The following is a 15,123-nucleotide window of genomic DNA, read 5'->3' as shown; positions in this document are numbered from 1 at the left end:
TCTCAACAGCAAACGAGATGGTGGTACCCAAGTCTTTATAGAGAGATACATAACTTATACCGAGCTTGTACATGGCTTCCTATAAATTTTAAATTGGCTCTAGATTACTTATAACACCCAACAGTTAGTAAAGGCCTTACAGATAGTTTTATTCTGTATTGTTTAGGCGAGTAAAAACAAAACCAAAAACAACCCAAGCCCACTATGTACAGTTGCAGGTCAATCATTTGTGTCTAATCGCAACCCGTGGGGCAGCTCTCTCACCTCTTGGGATGTGCTCTCTCAGCTATAGGGTGGGACAGCAGGACCTACCTTTCCCAGTACCATTAGCATCAATTGACAGGCACAGCCACAGCCCCTGTCTCTACCCTTCTGGGGAATAGAGCCTGATGCCTTGAGGCTTCCTCTCTCCACACTTAGCATTTCTACCCAGAATGCTTTGTTGTTACTGTGGCCACATGTTGCTAATGCTTGGAAATAGACTGGGTTGTCTTACTCCATCAAGCTAGCAGCTGATGTAGGGGAGAGTCAGCTGAGGGGATGTTCCTTTCTCTCCAACGCTGTTTACGTTTTCCCCAAGGCTACTATAATTTGATCTACATACACTACATTATATTAACTAAAATGATTTTATTTCTAATTTGCTGCAATCTGGTATCATGGAAAAACTACTTGGGCTGAATGGTAATCACGCTTAATTAAAAAAATTAAAAATGGAGGTGCAGACAGGAAAGAAAACATTAACAGTCACTTTAATTTTGAGGAATATAGTCACCTAGTTCGTATACTTATCTTCTTACTATATACTGAGGTTATAGCTGGAGTTAATTTCAAACTCAAATGACAGCTTAATCTCTGGAAAGTGGTTTTCTAGTTCCATTTTAACACTTGACACATGGAAGCACTCCCTTCATCTTTACGCTCAATTAATGTGGCTCAGTTTGCACACTATGAATATAAATGGGGCATGTGACAAGTTCCAAGAAACTCCTTTACAAAGCTATTCCATAAGAAAGCTTAATCCCCTTAAGTCTTACAAATTATTTCAGAAAAGAATTCTTTCCACGTTGTCCACTAGGTGTCAGCCAAGGACCACTCGGGAGCTAGAGGTCTGGGTGGAGGCTGGCAGAATTCAGTGACCCATCGGCCACTGTGTTGACATTACAAGATGGGGTATACACGTTTGTTGTTTAAAGTGCCCCATTAGACATTTGTTTGATTTCACAGAAATAAACACATTTGGAAGGCCTTAAGAAAACAATTGAGTAGTCTTGATGAAAGACCTTTAAAAAAAACCCTTCATTTAATAACCCTACTTAAATAGAGCAAAAGAATTATTTTTAACATTTCAGTGGATAGAGTATATTAAGTCCGCTTTCCTTTCTAGTGGGGAAAATACGGTTTAGAGGTTCCTTGAGGCCAGATGTTTGGGTTTGAATCTGAATTAGGCCATGCACTGGTTGTAAAATGTGGACAGTGGACTTCCTGTTTCTGACTCTTGCTTTTACTTCTCTATCAGAGGAAGAACAGGACCTGTCTCCGAGGTATTTTACTGAGTGTGAAGTAAGAATACAGTATACTTACCACTATGGTTATGTGTTAATACATTAATACGCTGTAAATTAAAATCCATTTTAGATTCTAAGTGGACTAATAACTAGGGTGAAAGGAATAATTTTATTGTGGCGGTTTTAACTGTTTTACACATCAAGGGAGAGCCATCAGGAATATGTAGGATGGAAGGAAGAAGACAGGCAAAGTGAGCGGTCTCATTCGGTAACTAGCCTTTCAGAATCTTGTTAAGCAATTGGATTTTCCCAGGATTCTTGGGACCAGTAGGCGGGGCATATCAATGTCTCATGCAGAAGGGTCCAGCCTGAGTAACCACAGGAGAAGGTGATCGCGGCTCTGCGTGAGTTCCCTTGTATTGCACAGTGGTTGAAAAAGTAAAACTCACACTTGAGCACACACCTCTCTGCACAGATCCTAGAGGCCAGCCTGGATGTCTTTTCAAAACACATATGATCCCAGCACTTAGGAGGCCAAAGCAGGGGGCGTTCCAAGTTCAAGGCTTGCCTGGGTTATATATATAGTGAGACCCTGTCTCAACCAGCCAACCAACCAACCAAAGGCAAAGACAAATCTTTCCTTTCCCAGAATTTCTTCTGATTTTCCCCATCAGTACCACTCTATGACCCTGATGTCACTTCCTGTTCTACTTCTCTCCTCCTGGTCCCATCACAGACATCCCACCATCCTCACAGATGGCCATTCACACCCAACCCTTTTAGACTTTTGCTACGTCATCTCTAATAACTGTTTCCTCTACTCCACAGCAGCATGGTAAAGCCATCCCAGAACATGCACACACCAGCGTTGCCCTGCTTCTCAGGTAGGGTACCAGGGACCATCCTCAACTTCAGATTTCAGGTTTCCCACTGAACCAGCTGACTTCTGCAAGTCTCTTTCCCCTGTTCAGCCTGGAATCATAGTCACTGCAGCTACAGGCTCATGAGTGTGCAATGTTCTCTGTTCCCCAGCTCCACCTGTCCCCTCCCTGCAGAGGAACTCCTGTATGCCATGCTCCCTTAGGGCAGTTGTTAAGTGGTTTGTTATGACGCCATCAAACTGATTCACACAGCAGTCCCACAGCCCCAGTCAGGTCTTTGGCGTCTTCCAGATGGGACCTGAGTCACCTCCAGTGACAGGATCGTCTTCCTTTGCATCGAATCTGACTCTCTCCATTTTCAAGGACAAACCCTCTTCCTGTGTCGTCACTCACAGTAGTGTCTCTGATCCTTTATGATTTCCTAATTCTCCTCAGTTCCCCGCCAGACTCTTTCCAAGGCTCCTCTCTACCATCCCTGTGCTTACGGGCCCCATTCCTTCCACCTCCCTTGACAAACTGCTCTTCTGCATCCTGTTGCATCCTGCCTCTTAGTCTCCCCAGACAACTCAGAAACCTATATTGTGTTTTCCACCCAGATAGTGAGCTTTGCTTTGATGAGTTTTCTCTAAACTGCATCTTTTTGAACTTTGGGGGTGGGGCAGTCGGTACCAGTCTGTTCTCTAATTTCTTTCAACCCATTGCAAAAATCCCAGTTGTCGAACCCACACTCTGCATCTGTTTTGCCCTCTCAAGGTGGAGGTTCTTCTGTCCCCTCCTTCCTCACCAGCTGTCCCTTCCTGCTCTTTACTGGGTTTCTGCTGTTCTCTCTGGTCTTCCAGGTGCCCCTCCCCCAGCAGGTGACTTGCTGAGATTCCTAAGACTCCTCTTTTTTTCCCTAATAATTTTTTTAAAATTCACTTTACATCTCGATCGAAGCCCCTCCCCCTCCCCCTTGCTTCCCCACATTACAAGCCCCTTCCCCCATTACCCCTCCCAGTCTCCTCAGAGCAAGGGGCAACCTTGTTTCCTTTATACATTCTTGTGGGCCTTAGCCCTGTCAAGCCTTAGGGCCTCAGTCACTGCCTCTCCTAATCCTGGGCTGCCAGAACCTGAATTTCCACCTCCATTCACCGGCCAGATGCTCCTCCACTCCCATCTAACCAGTTAGGCCACCTCTGTGAGCCAGTCTGGCTAACTCCCAACCCAGAGGTCTTCCCGCAACTCAAGCACAATGTCAGAGGTGACTTCTGTTCCCTTTGCCTGGGTGACCTGCTTTGCATCTGCGCCTTGTGTTCTGCTCCCTAGACTACTTCCCCAGCCGCATTCCTGCCCCATTTCCTGGTCCTCCTGTCCCAACACCAGCTGTGTTTGGCAAACAGGGTGTCACTTGTGTTTTTGTGACTTTGTTGTCTCAGCCTAGTTCCGCCCTTCCCCCTCCCCAACTTCAGAAGGACATTCCTCACCCTTCAAGAAAGCAGGAGGTATTTTCCTTCCTGCCCTTACTGGCTAGACCTGAACACTTTGTCCTTTTGCCACCCCCCCACCCCACCCCCCCTCCCCGGGGCCACCTGGCTTTCAACGCTATTGTTTCCCCATGGCCGACAAACAGATCTGGGTTAGGCGGGCAGCTGGCTCTCTGCTGGTAAATTCCTTTCCCGCCAAACTGGGCTTGGTTTTCCACTGTTCCCACGGGACCCAACACAGGGGGATGGGGGTAGGGAATGGGGGGTGGCAGTGATTCCCAGTAGTTTAGTTTCTATTCTCTATAAGCTTCCTTATTTTATATATATGTGTGTATCTCCACCCCTAAATCTCTAGTGGGTGCCACTGACTCTCTTTTGTCTATATGTCAATATAACCTCTGAAATGCCTTATTGCAGACTTGGCCAGCCTCCTGACTCAGCCTCCTCAGTGCTGGGATTTCAGGCTCCATTGTGAAGCTAGGCCTTATTTCCTCGTCAGACCCCACACCGCCATGTGTCCCCCCCAAACCCCCGCCTGGGTCCTTTCTACATTATGGTGTGCTGGCTGACGTTTCTCTCTCACCTTAGCTGGGATCTTTGCTGCTGCTGCGTGGTTCTCCAGAATTAATCTCTTCAGGTGCAGAACCCAGAGACGTTTGTCTTGCTGGGATTTGGCCTGCAATGGGAGATTTAAATTGTCAGAAGTGAGGCAACAGAGATGGCGGCTGGGTCCAGCACACCTCTCCCCTTTGGGGACCTCGGAGTAGCCCTGTTACCTGAACTGTGTGCTGAAGCTTGGGGTTCTTGTAGTGGAAGACACTGAAGCTGAGCGGTTCTTTTGGTATGACCTCTACAAGCATGAGGTTGCCACACTGCAGCAGAGAGCACAGTGCATCAGGCACACATGGGACACAAAGAGCCACCCCCAGGCCTTGCATGCCACCCCGTGAAGACCCACCAGGATGTGAGCCTTGTATGTAAACGTGTCATCTCTCTTTTTTGTGATGAGCAGCAGCTGGTCCAGGAGAAAAAGAGTCCTCTCCTTTTTGGCCTTCTGGATGCGGAAGGTTCCTTCAAGCACCAGCTCCCCATAGCTGGTGAGGTCAGGCCCCTCCCAGTTGGTTAGCAAGCTCTGGATCTCCTGGATACAAAGTAAAAAATTCTCAGAAGGAAACACCAGGCAAGCTGCATTGCACACTCAGTGGCCTGTTGTTGGATCTCAAGGATGGGGGCTGGCATATCTGTGTTTATGGGGTGAGGCTATCCGTCGAGGATCACCCAAAAGGAACTGAATTTTTAGTTGCTGAATTGCCAGGGGGTTATTGTCATCCCTGAATGGTCCAGAGTCATAGCCACCAGCGGCAGTGGCTGCAGCTCGACCTTTCAAAGGCTTCACGAGGCAGTCAACATGGAGCGCCATCTTAGACGGGCTCCTCCTCTAACCTGTCTCAGCCTCTCCTTTTTGGATTATAAAACCTCCAATGTCCAACTTCAGGATGTTCTCTCACAAACTGAGTCCACACCATACACAACTGAAAACTAAAGCCTTTGTAAAACCACAGACATTTTCTCAGGATTTCTCCCAACTTTGAATTCATTTATTGAGAAAGGACATGGCCTTTGCTACTGTTTGAGAGCTCTCCATGGGACTTAGGGAATACGAATTAGTGATACGGCTGATAGCCCTTTAGGATTTGTTGCACATCAACATTTTAAATTAGTGATACGGCTGATAGCCCTATAGGATTTGTTGCACATCAACATTTTAAGGAAGCTGCCTAAAATGACTTTGAAAACTGAAGATATTCACAAGTACTACTTAAGAAAAGCCACAAGATGGTCAATGTCTTCACTGGGAAGCTGGGTGTGTAGCTCAGCAGTGGCATGTGTAGTTTGTGCAAGTCCCTGGGTTCGTCTTACTATCACACTTGACCTTAGCCAAAAGGTCAAGAAGTGAGTCGTCTTACTACCAAACAGAAAATCAAACAAACAAAACTACTTTTGTTGGCTACAAATTGACATGGTATGAATAAAGTTTGAGACAGGGTCTGATTTAGTGGGATCTTCAGAATGTCACGCAGATCAAGACAGCATGAAAAATGAGCCATTTGGTCGTTTTTGACTATAGAAAAGATGTCTGATATTATATTTGTAAAAAAACCAAACTTGAACAATAAGATTTTTTGTTACTGCTTCAAAGAGAACAACAACATCAAAAACACCTGGAAATAGAATGTTGCTGTTTCTTGAGGCAGTGACATCACACCGAACTCTGGTTGTTTGCAGGTGAATCTAGACTTTCTTCTGACTTCTGAGGAGAAAGGTGCACCCTTCACTGACTGGAGCTCTCTGCTATGGCTTCCCTCTGCATCTTTCTGTCCTACTTGTAGGCTCCCAAACAAGTTTGGAATGAGCTGCTGGACCACGTGCTTTCTCCTTTAGGATTTATTTTTATTCTCTGTGTATGCATGTCTTGCCTCCCTTGGCGTGTGTATGTATATCATGTGTGAGTCTGGCGTTCATGGAGTCTTAACATGGTGTCAGATCCCCTGGAACTGGAACTATGGACAGGTGTGAGCCTGCATCTGTGTGGATGCTGGGAAATGAACCTGGATCCCTTGTAAGAGCAGCAAGTGTTCCTAACCACCAAGTCCTCTCTCCAACCCCTTGTTTTTTAAGTGGTTCTTTTTCTTTTTCTTTTTTTTTTCTTTTTTCTTTTTTTTTTTTTTTTTGGAGTCAGGAACATAACCAAAAGTTCCTGAGTGGGGAGAAAAGTTCCTGAGAATTTAGGGTTCATATTGGTGCTGGATGGACCTTAGCAAGCCTGTCACTGGGCTGTCAGATTTTAAAGTTGAAGAGACTGAAACAACGTGCATGGGACTCATGTCAAGGGAAATACAAAGGAGCTGCCCCAGCTCCCTGAAATTCAGTCGCCTGCCCCAAGACTTCCCTTGTACACCACCATTTTGTATAAACTAGCAAGAGAGAATAGGGGCTTTAGAAGTCCTTAAGTAGTTTAGAGGAAACTGTTTTCAGCAAGAATTATTGATTTGTCAATATATAAAATAAAGCCTCGGGACACTCATATTTACTCAGACTCATCAAAGGAGCTATAAGAAAACTTAGTTGAAAAGTAATAAAAGTTGTCCTATGTAGCTACTCTAACAGACGGTTGGCATTATTCATGTCCTGACCCATCTTCAGGGAGACCTGGTGGGGAGGATCATAAATGAGGGACATTACTTATGCAGCCTTGTAATCTGACATGTTGGAAAACAGCAACGTGTCAGAGCATCTGCCTGGTGCTGTCGTCTGACTGTGTGCTCACCTGCAAGCGGACAGCATGCTCATGCTTCCGTTTCATGTCATTGATGTGCCAGGCCACTCGCTGCATCGTGTCTATGGCATCCAGCACAACATCGTAGCCTTCCGTGGCCTTATCAAGGTGGTTCTCTATTTCCTTTCAAAAAATAAAAAGAAACTCTTACTCGATTTTTTTCATGTACTCAGTGAGGCAAATGGATTGCCTATGTTTGGTTTCACACACACACACACACACACACACACACACACACACACACACACACACACTATATTTATGTATCACCATCATTCCTTAAGTTTAACCCTAACCGCATATTTCAAAATGGGCAAGAATAATGAAAGTTTCTTACAGTTCCACTATAAAGTATACAGAGGCTTCAGTAAGTCACATGAAGATATTGCAGTTGCAGTGGTGGCCGGCTTAAGAGAGCATTCAGTAATATAGTTCTCAGTCTCAAAGACAAGACTCTTTTAAAAATATATTACTTAGCCAGAAGGTAGGGGTTGGGGGTGGATGCAGGCCTTTAATCCCAGTACTTGAGAGGCAGAAACAGGCAGATCTGAGTATGAGGCCAGCCTGGTCTACAGAGCAAGTTCCAGGATAGCCAGAGGTACGCAGAGAAACCCTGTGTCAAGAAAACAACCAACCAACCAACCAACCAACCAACCAACCCCCACACAGACATAAAAATAGTACTTAGAACTATGTGGGGGACATCATGTTCAGAGCCCAGTGATAAGAGTATGTGTTCAGTATGTCCTGTATTTGATCCTCAGCACCAGAGAAGAGAGGTGAAGGATGGAAGAGGGATAGAGAGATAGAAGAAGGAATGAAGGGAGGGAGGAAAAGAGAGAGGGGGCTTCTCTGACAGTCATTCAGTGTGTTGAAACAGTTCAAGGTTCAAGAGGAAATTCTCTGACTACTATCAGGGCAGTTTGCATTGTCATACATCTTACCACAGAATTTCACAATCCCAAGGAGAGGAGAGACTATTCAACCCATGTTATAATTATTTATTCCTGCTAAGCCCCCAGACTCCTGAAGATTCCAAACTGAGAGACCACCAGTCTTATCTTCTTTCTTATCTTCTCCACTGTGCCTAACAGGCCAGTGGTGTCAGAAAATTCTTTTTCCTGTTTTTGGTAGTAGAGACCAAGTTTTGGTCCAGAAAAGTGTTCTACTGTTATGTTACATCTCTAGCCTCAATAAATGCTTACTAGTTTGAAGCAATACCTTTTTTTTTTTTTTTTTTTGGTTTTTCGAGACAGGGTTTCTCTGTATAGTCCTGGCTGTCCTGGAACTCACTTTGTAGACTAGGCTGGCCTCGAACTCAGAAATCCGCCTGCCTCTGCCTCCCGAGTGCTGGGATTAAAGGCGTGTGCCACCACCTCTTAAAAAGAGTAATCTTACTTAGTATAGGGAGCTTTCATATCCATAGGTTCCCCATACATCAATGCAGATTATATTCCCTAGCGAACTTAATAGCTGAACACATGGCACTTACATTATATTAGATAATAGCAGTAACCTAGAGGCTATTTAGAGTCTCATATATGGGGAAAGTTATTTGCAAACAATTCTCTGATTTCATTATTATTGTTATTATTAATCATTTAAGATTTATTTATTTATTTATTTATTTATTTATTATATGTAAGTACACTGTAGCTATCTTCAGATACTCCAGAAGAGAGAGTCAGGTCTCATTACAGATGGTTGTGAGCCACCATGTAGTTGCTGGGATTTGAACTCAGGACCTACTGAAGAGCAGTCAGTGCTCTTAAACACTGAGCCATCTCTCTAGCCCCCCTTTTTTATTTTATTATTTTTAAAAACATAGTACCTACAGTAATAGGTTTCATTGTGACATTCTCTGCTATTTGTATGAGGGACTTGAGCATCTCCAGAGTTCAGTATTTGGAGGGACCTGGAATCTATCCTTTGCAGATGCTAAAGGATGCTCTATCTACAGAAGTAAGAGATTTGTCGTTAGGTGCTTTATGACTTCTGTCATGCCTAATTATCTAAAGAGCAGACGCTAGAGCTTTTGGGATAATCCTGAGGACTAATTTTACTACTCCATAGTAACACTGTTAAACACTGAATATTCAAGGTTTTTTGTCTAGCTTGGCTGTGGGGCAGGATCTGTATTTTCTTCCTAAACTGTCAGGCCCACCTGTTAAAATGTTGTAGGAAAATGTACTGTAAAATTAAGGTCAGAATGAATCTCTTCTCGGGGATAGTCCCGTGGGGAATATGTGCCTGTGGCTCAGCTCTGAATTGATATGAATTATGGAGGGATGTTCTAAGCTACGTGTAAAAGCAAAGATGCTTCAAGGGCAACAAGAAGTTAATTTGGAATTGGTTCAGTTTCCATCCTTCCCTCTCCCCTCCATTAACAGTCATTTGTAAAAATCAAACTACAGGGGCTGGTGAGATGGCTCAGTGGGTTGGGTAAGAGCACCCGACTGCTCTTCCGAAGGTCTGACGTTCAAATCCCAGCAACCACATGGTGGCTCACAACCATCTGTAACAAGATCTGACGCCCTCTTCTGGAGTGTCTGAAGACAGCTACAGTGTACTTACATATAATAAATAAGTAAATCTTTTAAAAAAAATCAAACTACATATATCAAATTATAAATATCAACTAAGCTCTTGTAAGGATCTTGATTACTTACAGGAGCTGAGGTCTTAGTTTTTTCCTTGATTGATGGCTACCTGACCCTCTAGAAGACCATATCTTATAAGTCACATTAACACAGTTTAGGAGAGATGTATTCTCAGGATGGTGTTCCTTTTTCAACAACTGTCAGGACACTGATTTAGCAAACTTATCCCACTAAATCTAGAAGGCCCTTAGAATTAATTTAAAAATTAAGGAATTCTTTTCAGGGTGGTTTCAGAAGACGACAGGCTATCCTCCCAAGGATGAGAGACTTAAGCAAGCAGACAAACTTTTGTTAAAGTTTTACACATGTGAACTTAGCAAACCAGAATGATTGCCCCAGTTAGAAACCTGGAATCATTTCAAAAGAGACACCACACACAGTCAATGGTTATACTGCCCCGAACACGCCTGGTCTTGTCAAAAGAGACACCACACACTCAATGGTTATACTGCCCCGAACACTCCTGGTCTTGTCTGAGCTTGGAAGCAAGACAGGGTTGGGCCTGATTAGTACCTGTATCGGAGAGATAGCAGGCATGCTGATAAAATGGGACTCTGGATTAAAATTCGTTTATTTAAAATTTTTTATTTATTTATTAATTGATTGTGCAAGTCTCTCTATCCTATAGGCCACAATGAGCCTATAGGATCTGGAGGCAGATAGACTTGCCACAGAGCTCTGTACCTTAAGCCTGATGTTCCGCCTTTCCCCCACTGCGAAGCTAACCAAACTCACAAATTGTCTTCAATAAAACTTTCCCCATCTTTGCGAACTTCATTAGAGGATGAGAAAGGAGAATCTGATATCTAGCTGCATCTTATTTCAAAAGTCTCCTTGAGGGATTTTTTTAAAACATTTAGTTATTTATTATGTTCTGCTTATATATATGCCTGCACACCAGAAGAAGACACTGGATCCCATCACAGAGGGTTGTGAGCCACCGTGTGGTTGCTAGGAATTGAACTCAGGACCTCTGGAAGATCAGTCAGTGCTCTCAACCTCTGAGCCATCTCTCCAGCCCTCTCCTTGAGTTTTATAAAAGTAGTAGGAAAGGTTAACAGCCAGAAATGAGGCTAAGCCCCACCCACGGACCCTCCACAGCCCTCAGGGATTCTCCCTGTCCCTGCTCATCTGTCCTCCCTACTCTTGAGCACTTTCTTTTCTTACACATGGGTACCAATCTACAACAGTTTCCCCTCCCAGAGGCCTGCTGAATTGGGTCTCATGGAAAAAAAACAGGAAAATGAATGTGGTCTTCATTTAGATGCTAGCTCCCTGCCTGAAACTGACCCTGTCCAGCACGAGTCATCCCTCAGTCCTGTCACTTTCCAAGTTTAAATTAACCTTTCATCTTGGCTGCCATCAGTGGGGCTGTAAGACCCAGCATATATAGATCTCTCATTCGTCAAAGAAAATCAGTCAGTTGTAAAGCAAGAAAAAAAAAAAAGTTTCCATATGAACACAGCAGTTTCTGGTGTTCCCCTACCCCCACCCCCCAAATACCTAATATACACACCCTGAAACCCCACCCCTTGACAGATGTTCTAGCACAGGCTGAGACTTACATGAAGAAGGAGATGATATTTGAGAATCCGCTGGACTGGTTTTAGGAGGTAGGACCCTAGGGGTAGTGAGTGTCTCAGAGTTTCCTGGCGCTCCCGGAAGAACTTGGTGAGTATCTTGTTCCTCATGCACTCAGTTAGCACGGCCACAGACCTGCGAGAGAAGGGCATGTTTTTCATCACGGTGACGCCATGTTTTAGGTGGGTGTTTGAGGTTTAAATGTCAGACTCGAATGGAAATGCCCTAAAATGGGCGGGACAGGGAGAAGGAATGTGCTTTTAATTTAGATGCAAGCTCCTGACTGAAATTGACCCACAGAGTCATCCATCCCTGCTAGGATGCCTCGGGGCAAGTTTTAAAAAGGTGTCCTTTGGATGGGTTGAGTTAGAAAAAGGAATTGAGTTCAGAGATATAGAACCACGGACTTGCAGCCCCACATCAGGAGGTGGGCAAGAGACACAAGCATTGGATTTTAGCTCCTACACATGCCCCATCCACATGTCTTTGTACAGTGCTCATCCTGCACATCGGGATTCTAAGGCACAGCATCCCTGGATTAAGACAAAACAGTTCCTTTGTAGCATAGACTTGGCCTCCCACCAGGGCATTTGTCCACACCCCACACCCTCCGCTGCCCATATGGTTTGTGAAGTGGACCACTGTACAACTTTCCCAGAGGTGACTTCTCTCAGAGAAATTCTGAACATGTCCCCCCTTTATCTTTGATAGTCTCACAAAAGGGTGCTAGAGTCCCTTCTGCAGCCCCCAGAGTAATACCCAGCCCCAGTGCATCTTTTTATTATTAATAATTTATTTATTTACTTTATATCCCAATATTAGCTTCCCTCACCTTTTGTACCCCCTCACATACCCCCTCCCTCATTTTCTCCTCTGAGAAGGGTGGGTTCCCCTTTGGCATCTCCTGCCCCCACCCATGTTAAGTCACTTCAGGACTAGGTGAGTCCTCTCCCACTGAGGCCAGACAAGGTGGTCCAGTTAGTGGAATAGGGTCCTCAGGTATGTAGGCAGGCAACAAATTCAGGGACAGCCCCTGCTCCAGTTGAAGAACACGCTGCACATCTGCTGCATATGTGCGGGAGGCCTAGGTCCAGCCCATGCTCACTCTCTGGTTGGTGATTCAGAGGTCCAGGCTAGTTATATATTTTAAAGCAACAGTTGAAACAATTCATATCTTCTTCCACATCAAGCTAGCTAAGAGAATGGGATTTCACACACACCGGTGCAAATTAAAATCCTGATGTGGTATAACTAGGATGCAGGCAGGAATCATTTTATTCTTGTCTTTCCATGTCTTTGCTATATTTTCAAAATTAATTGAGACAATCAGATGGAGTCAAACAACGAACTAAGACTCCTTAGAATGATGCTAAGTGGAAGTCTTGTAGTTAAGGTGTCCGTTAAGCCGTTAGAACCCTCTGTGCATCAGCTTTAGAAGATAGCCCACCAGACGGACTTATTTCTCCCTTGAGTCCTGATTTTGAAATTCTTCATCGTGTGACCTGGACATTTCTCTGAAGTCCTTTGGCATTAAGTGCAGCCACCCAGTAGCCTTGTGGCTAACTGACTGCCCAAGTTCTTGCTCAAGATTGGAATCTGCTACAAATCAGGGCACATGGCACTCTAGGTTCCTGGAAATCTTAGAAATAGGGCAGGAATATGAAGACAATGGCTTGACCTCCTTTGTGCCTTTCCCTGGGGGAAGGAGGGAGGGACATGTGCCTCTTCACAGTGAAATCACTAGGATGTGACTGGCAGGAAGAAAGAAGTCACTTGCCAAGGCATGCTGGTCACATTTACAATCACTAGCCTGCTTCTCAAGAGGAGAGAAAAAAGCTTAGCACTCTTGGCTTGCTAAGACAGGGAGGATAGAATCTCAGGGTCAGAGCAAACTACTTGGGGACAGGCATGGGATTATTTCTTTGTGGACACTAAAGCCACACACGGGGCAATTACTGGGCATGGCTTCTGCATTAAGTTCGTCCTTATGCTAACAGGGGTTTCCTTAAAGTCAGACTCAAAATCAAAACACACACTTTCCAGGAAACTGTCCTTAGCTTAGAAATAATATCCCCACTGGGGTTATTTCTCATTATTTTGTGTCTAGCTTCCATGGCATGCCACCAAGTCTATTCCATATTAATTCCAATTAGGTATCTAATCTCCCCTATCATGCTATTTCACTGATGTATTTATTTGGGTTCTGTTCCTCCAAAGCATACAAACTGCTTGAATGTTGGTTCCTAGTTTCTGCAGATCTGCACTAAGTATGGGATAGCGCCACATGAATGACAAGCTCTTAACAATCCTTTTTCCACACAGGAGTCTGCTTCTGCAGGATCTCAAAACAGCCACAATGACAAAGCATGGTGCTTGATCAGTAAGTCAGAAAAATCTTCTGACTTTGTGATTGGAATAAAGTTTCTACAGTGAGGTTATGTCTTTGGATAGTATATTTACAGTGAAATGCACACAGACAGACCCTCCCAAGCTAGCCCCTCTGATCACCAGACCCAGAACTTTACTGATTTGTCAGTTTGAACATCTTCCTTTTTGCTTTGGAAGAACTTTTATGTAGAGGCTGTGAGTTGACTCTATAGTTCCTCTGCTGTGTGGTGTTTTGGATTAAGGACCATGAGATTTAGTTGGGGCATTCTATAGTTCACATTGTATTAGAAAAGAACAAGGCTTAAGTGTAATCCTGCAAACTATGGGTGTGTCTATAGATGAGGTTTGTGACATATGCCTGAATATGCGTGTCTGTGTGTGTGTGTGTGTGTGTGTGTGTGTGTGTGTGAGAGAGAGAGAGAGAGAGAGAGAGAGAGAGAAACCTGAGAAATGCATGGCTGTCCATCCAAATAAATAAACATGGTGTCACATCCTGACCATTGTTTACAGGAAAATATTACAATGGGAAGTTGTTGTTAAGTAATTCTGAACTTCAGGCTTCTTAGGACACACTAGTTTTTCTAGGCTACTCCTGTGTTGGAGGTTGGGGGTGTTTGTCTATCCTTCCCTTGGCTGTTACAAGGATTCTACCGTATACCGTATTCTTGTGGACCACCTCTGCTAGCATTGACTCTGAGTGTGCAAGTCATCCCCCAGCCCTCTTTCTGGCTGGGTTGTAAGAGCCTGCTGATCATGGCTTTACACAAAGCTCCAAAACATTAAAAAATATGGTGGCAGGTGGCCTGAGGCTGGAGCAAGTTGTTTGATATCCTCAGTGGGCCATTCATCAGCTGTAGGACCCTTGTGGAGTCAGTTTGTCATGGATCCTTCAAGCAGGGTCATCTATAAGATGGGAAGAAAGAAGGGGTGGTATGGTGGTTTGAATAAGTTTGGCCCAGGAAGTAGCACCATTAGGATGTGTGGCCTTGTTGGAGTAGGTGTGGCCTTATTGGAGGAAGTATGTCACTTCATGTTATGACTCAAATAAAATCATCAATGGAAAAGAGCCCCACTCCTTTCCAAGCCATACCTTGGGTAATTGGTGCAATACTGGGTATAAATGTGGAACTCTTCACTCTACAAAGAAACAAAAGAGATTTTCATGAGCCCCAAAGCATAGCCAACAACATTCATTCAACAACATAGTAAGAAATAACCATCAGGCTTTTATTATTCCAATTGCATTAGTCTACCCCTTGCACCCATGTGGCCAGATCCGTGCTCATTATTCTTTACCAAGAATCC

The 15,123-nt window shown here is 44.3% G+C and overlaps 1 protein-coding gene across 7 annotated transcripts in view; it reads right to left on the bottom strand.

Moving 5' to 3' along the window:
- Plekhg1 (pleckstrin homology domain containing, family G (with RhoGef domain) member 1) overlaps positions 1-15,123 on the bottom strand; it is a 227,053-nt gene that overhangs the window by 22,142 nt on the left and 189,788 nt on the right. For all 7 annotated transcript variants that reach the window (XM_011243078.1, NM_001159942.1, XM_011243077.1 and 4 more), the window contains 6 exons: positions 14,909-14,955; positions 11,415-11,565; positions 7,181-7,312; positions 4,811-4,993; positions 4,629-4,724; positions 4,436-4,528 (listed from right to left, as the gene is read on the bottom strand). In XM_011243078.1, the coding sequence (XP_011241380.1) occupies positions 4,436-4,528; positions 4,629-4,724; positions 4,811-4,993; positions 7,181-7,312; positions 11,415-11,565; positions 14,909-14,955 (702 nt within the window). The remainder of the gene's footprint in view (positions 1-4,435; positions 4,529-4,628; positions 4,725-4,810; positions 4,994-7,180; positions 7,313-11,414; positions 11,566-14,908; positions 14,956-15,123) is intronic.

Source organism: Mus musculus, chromosome 10 (assembly GCF_000001635.26).
Source record: "Mus musculus strain C57BL/6J chromosome 10, GRCm38.p6 C57BL/6J".
Taxonomy (NCBI): domain Eukaryota; kingdom Metazoa; phylum Chordata; class Mammalia; order Rodentia; family Muridae; genus Mus; species Mus musculus.
The sequence above is the reverse complement of the archived record's forward strand: the minus strand, read 5'-3'. Positions and strand labels throughout refer to the sequence as shown.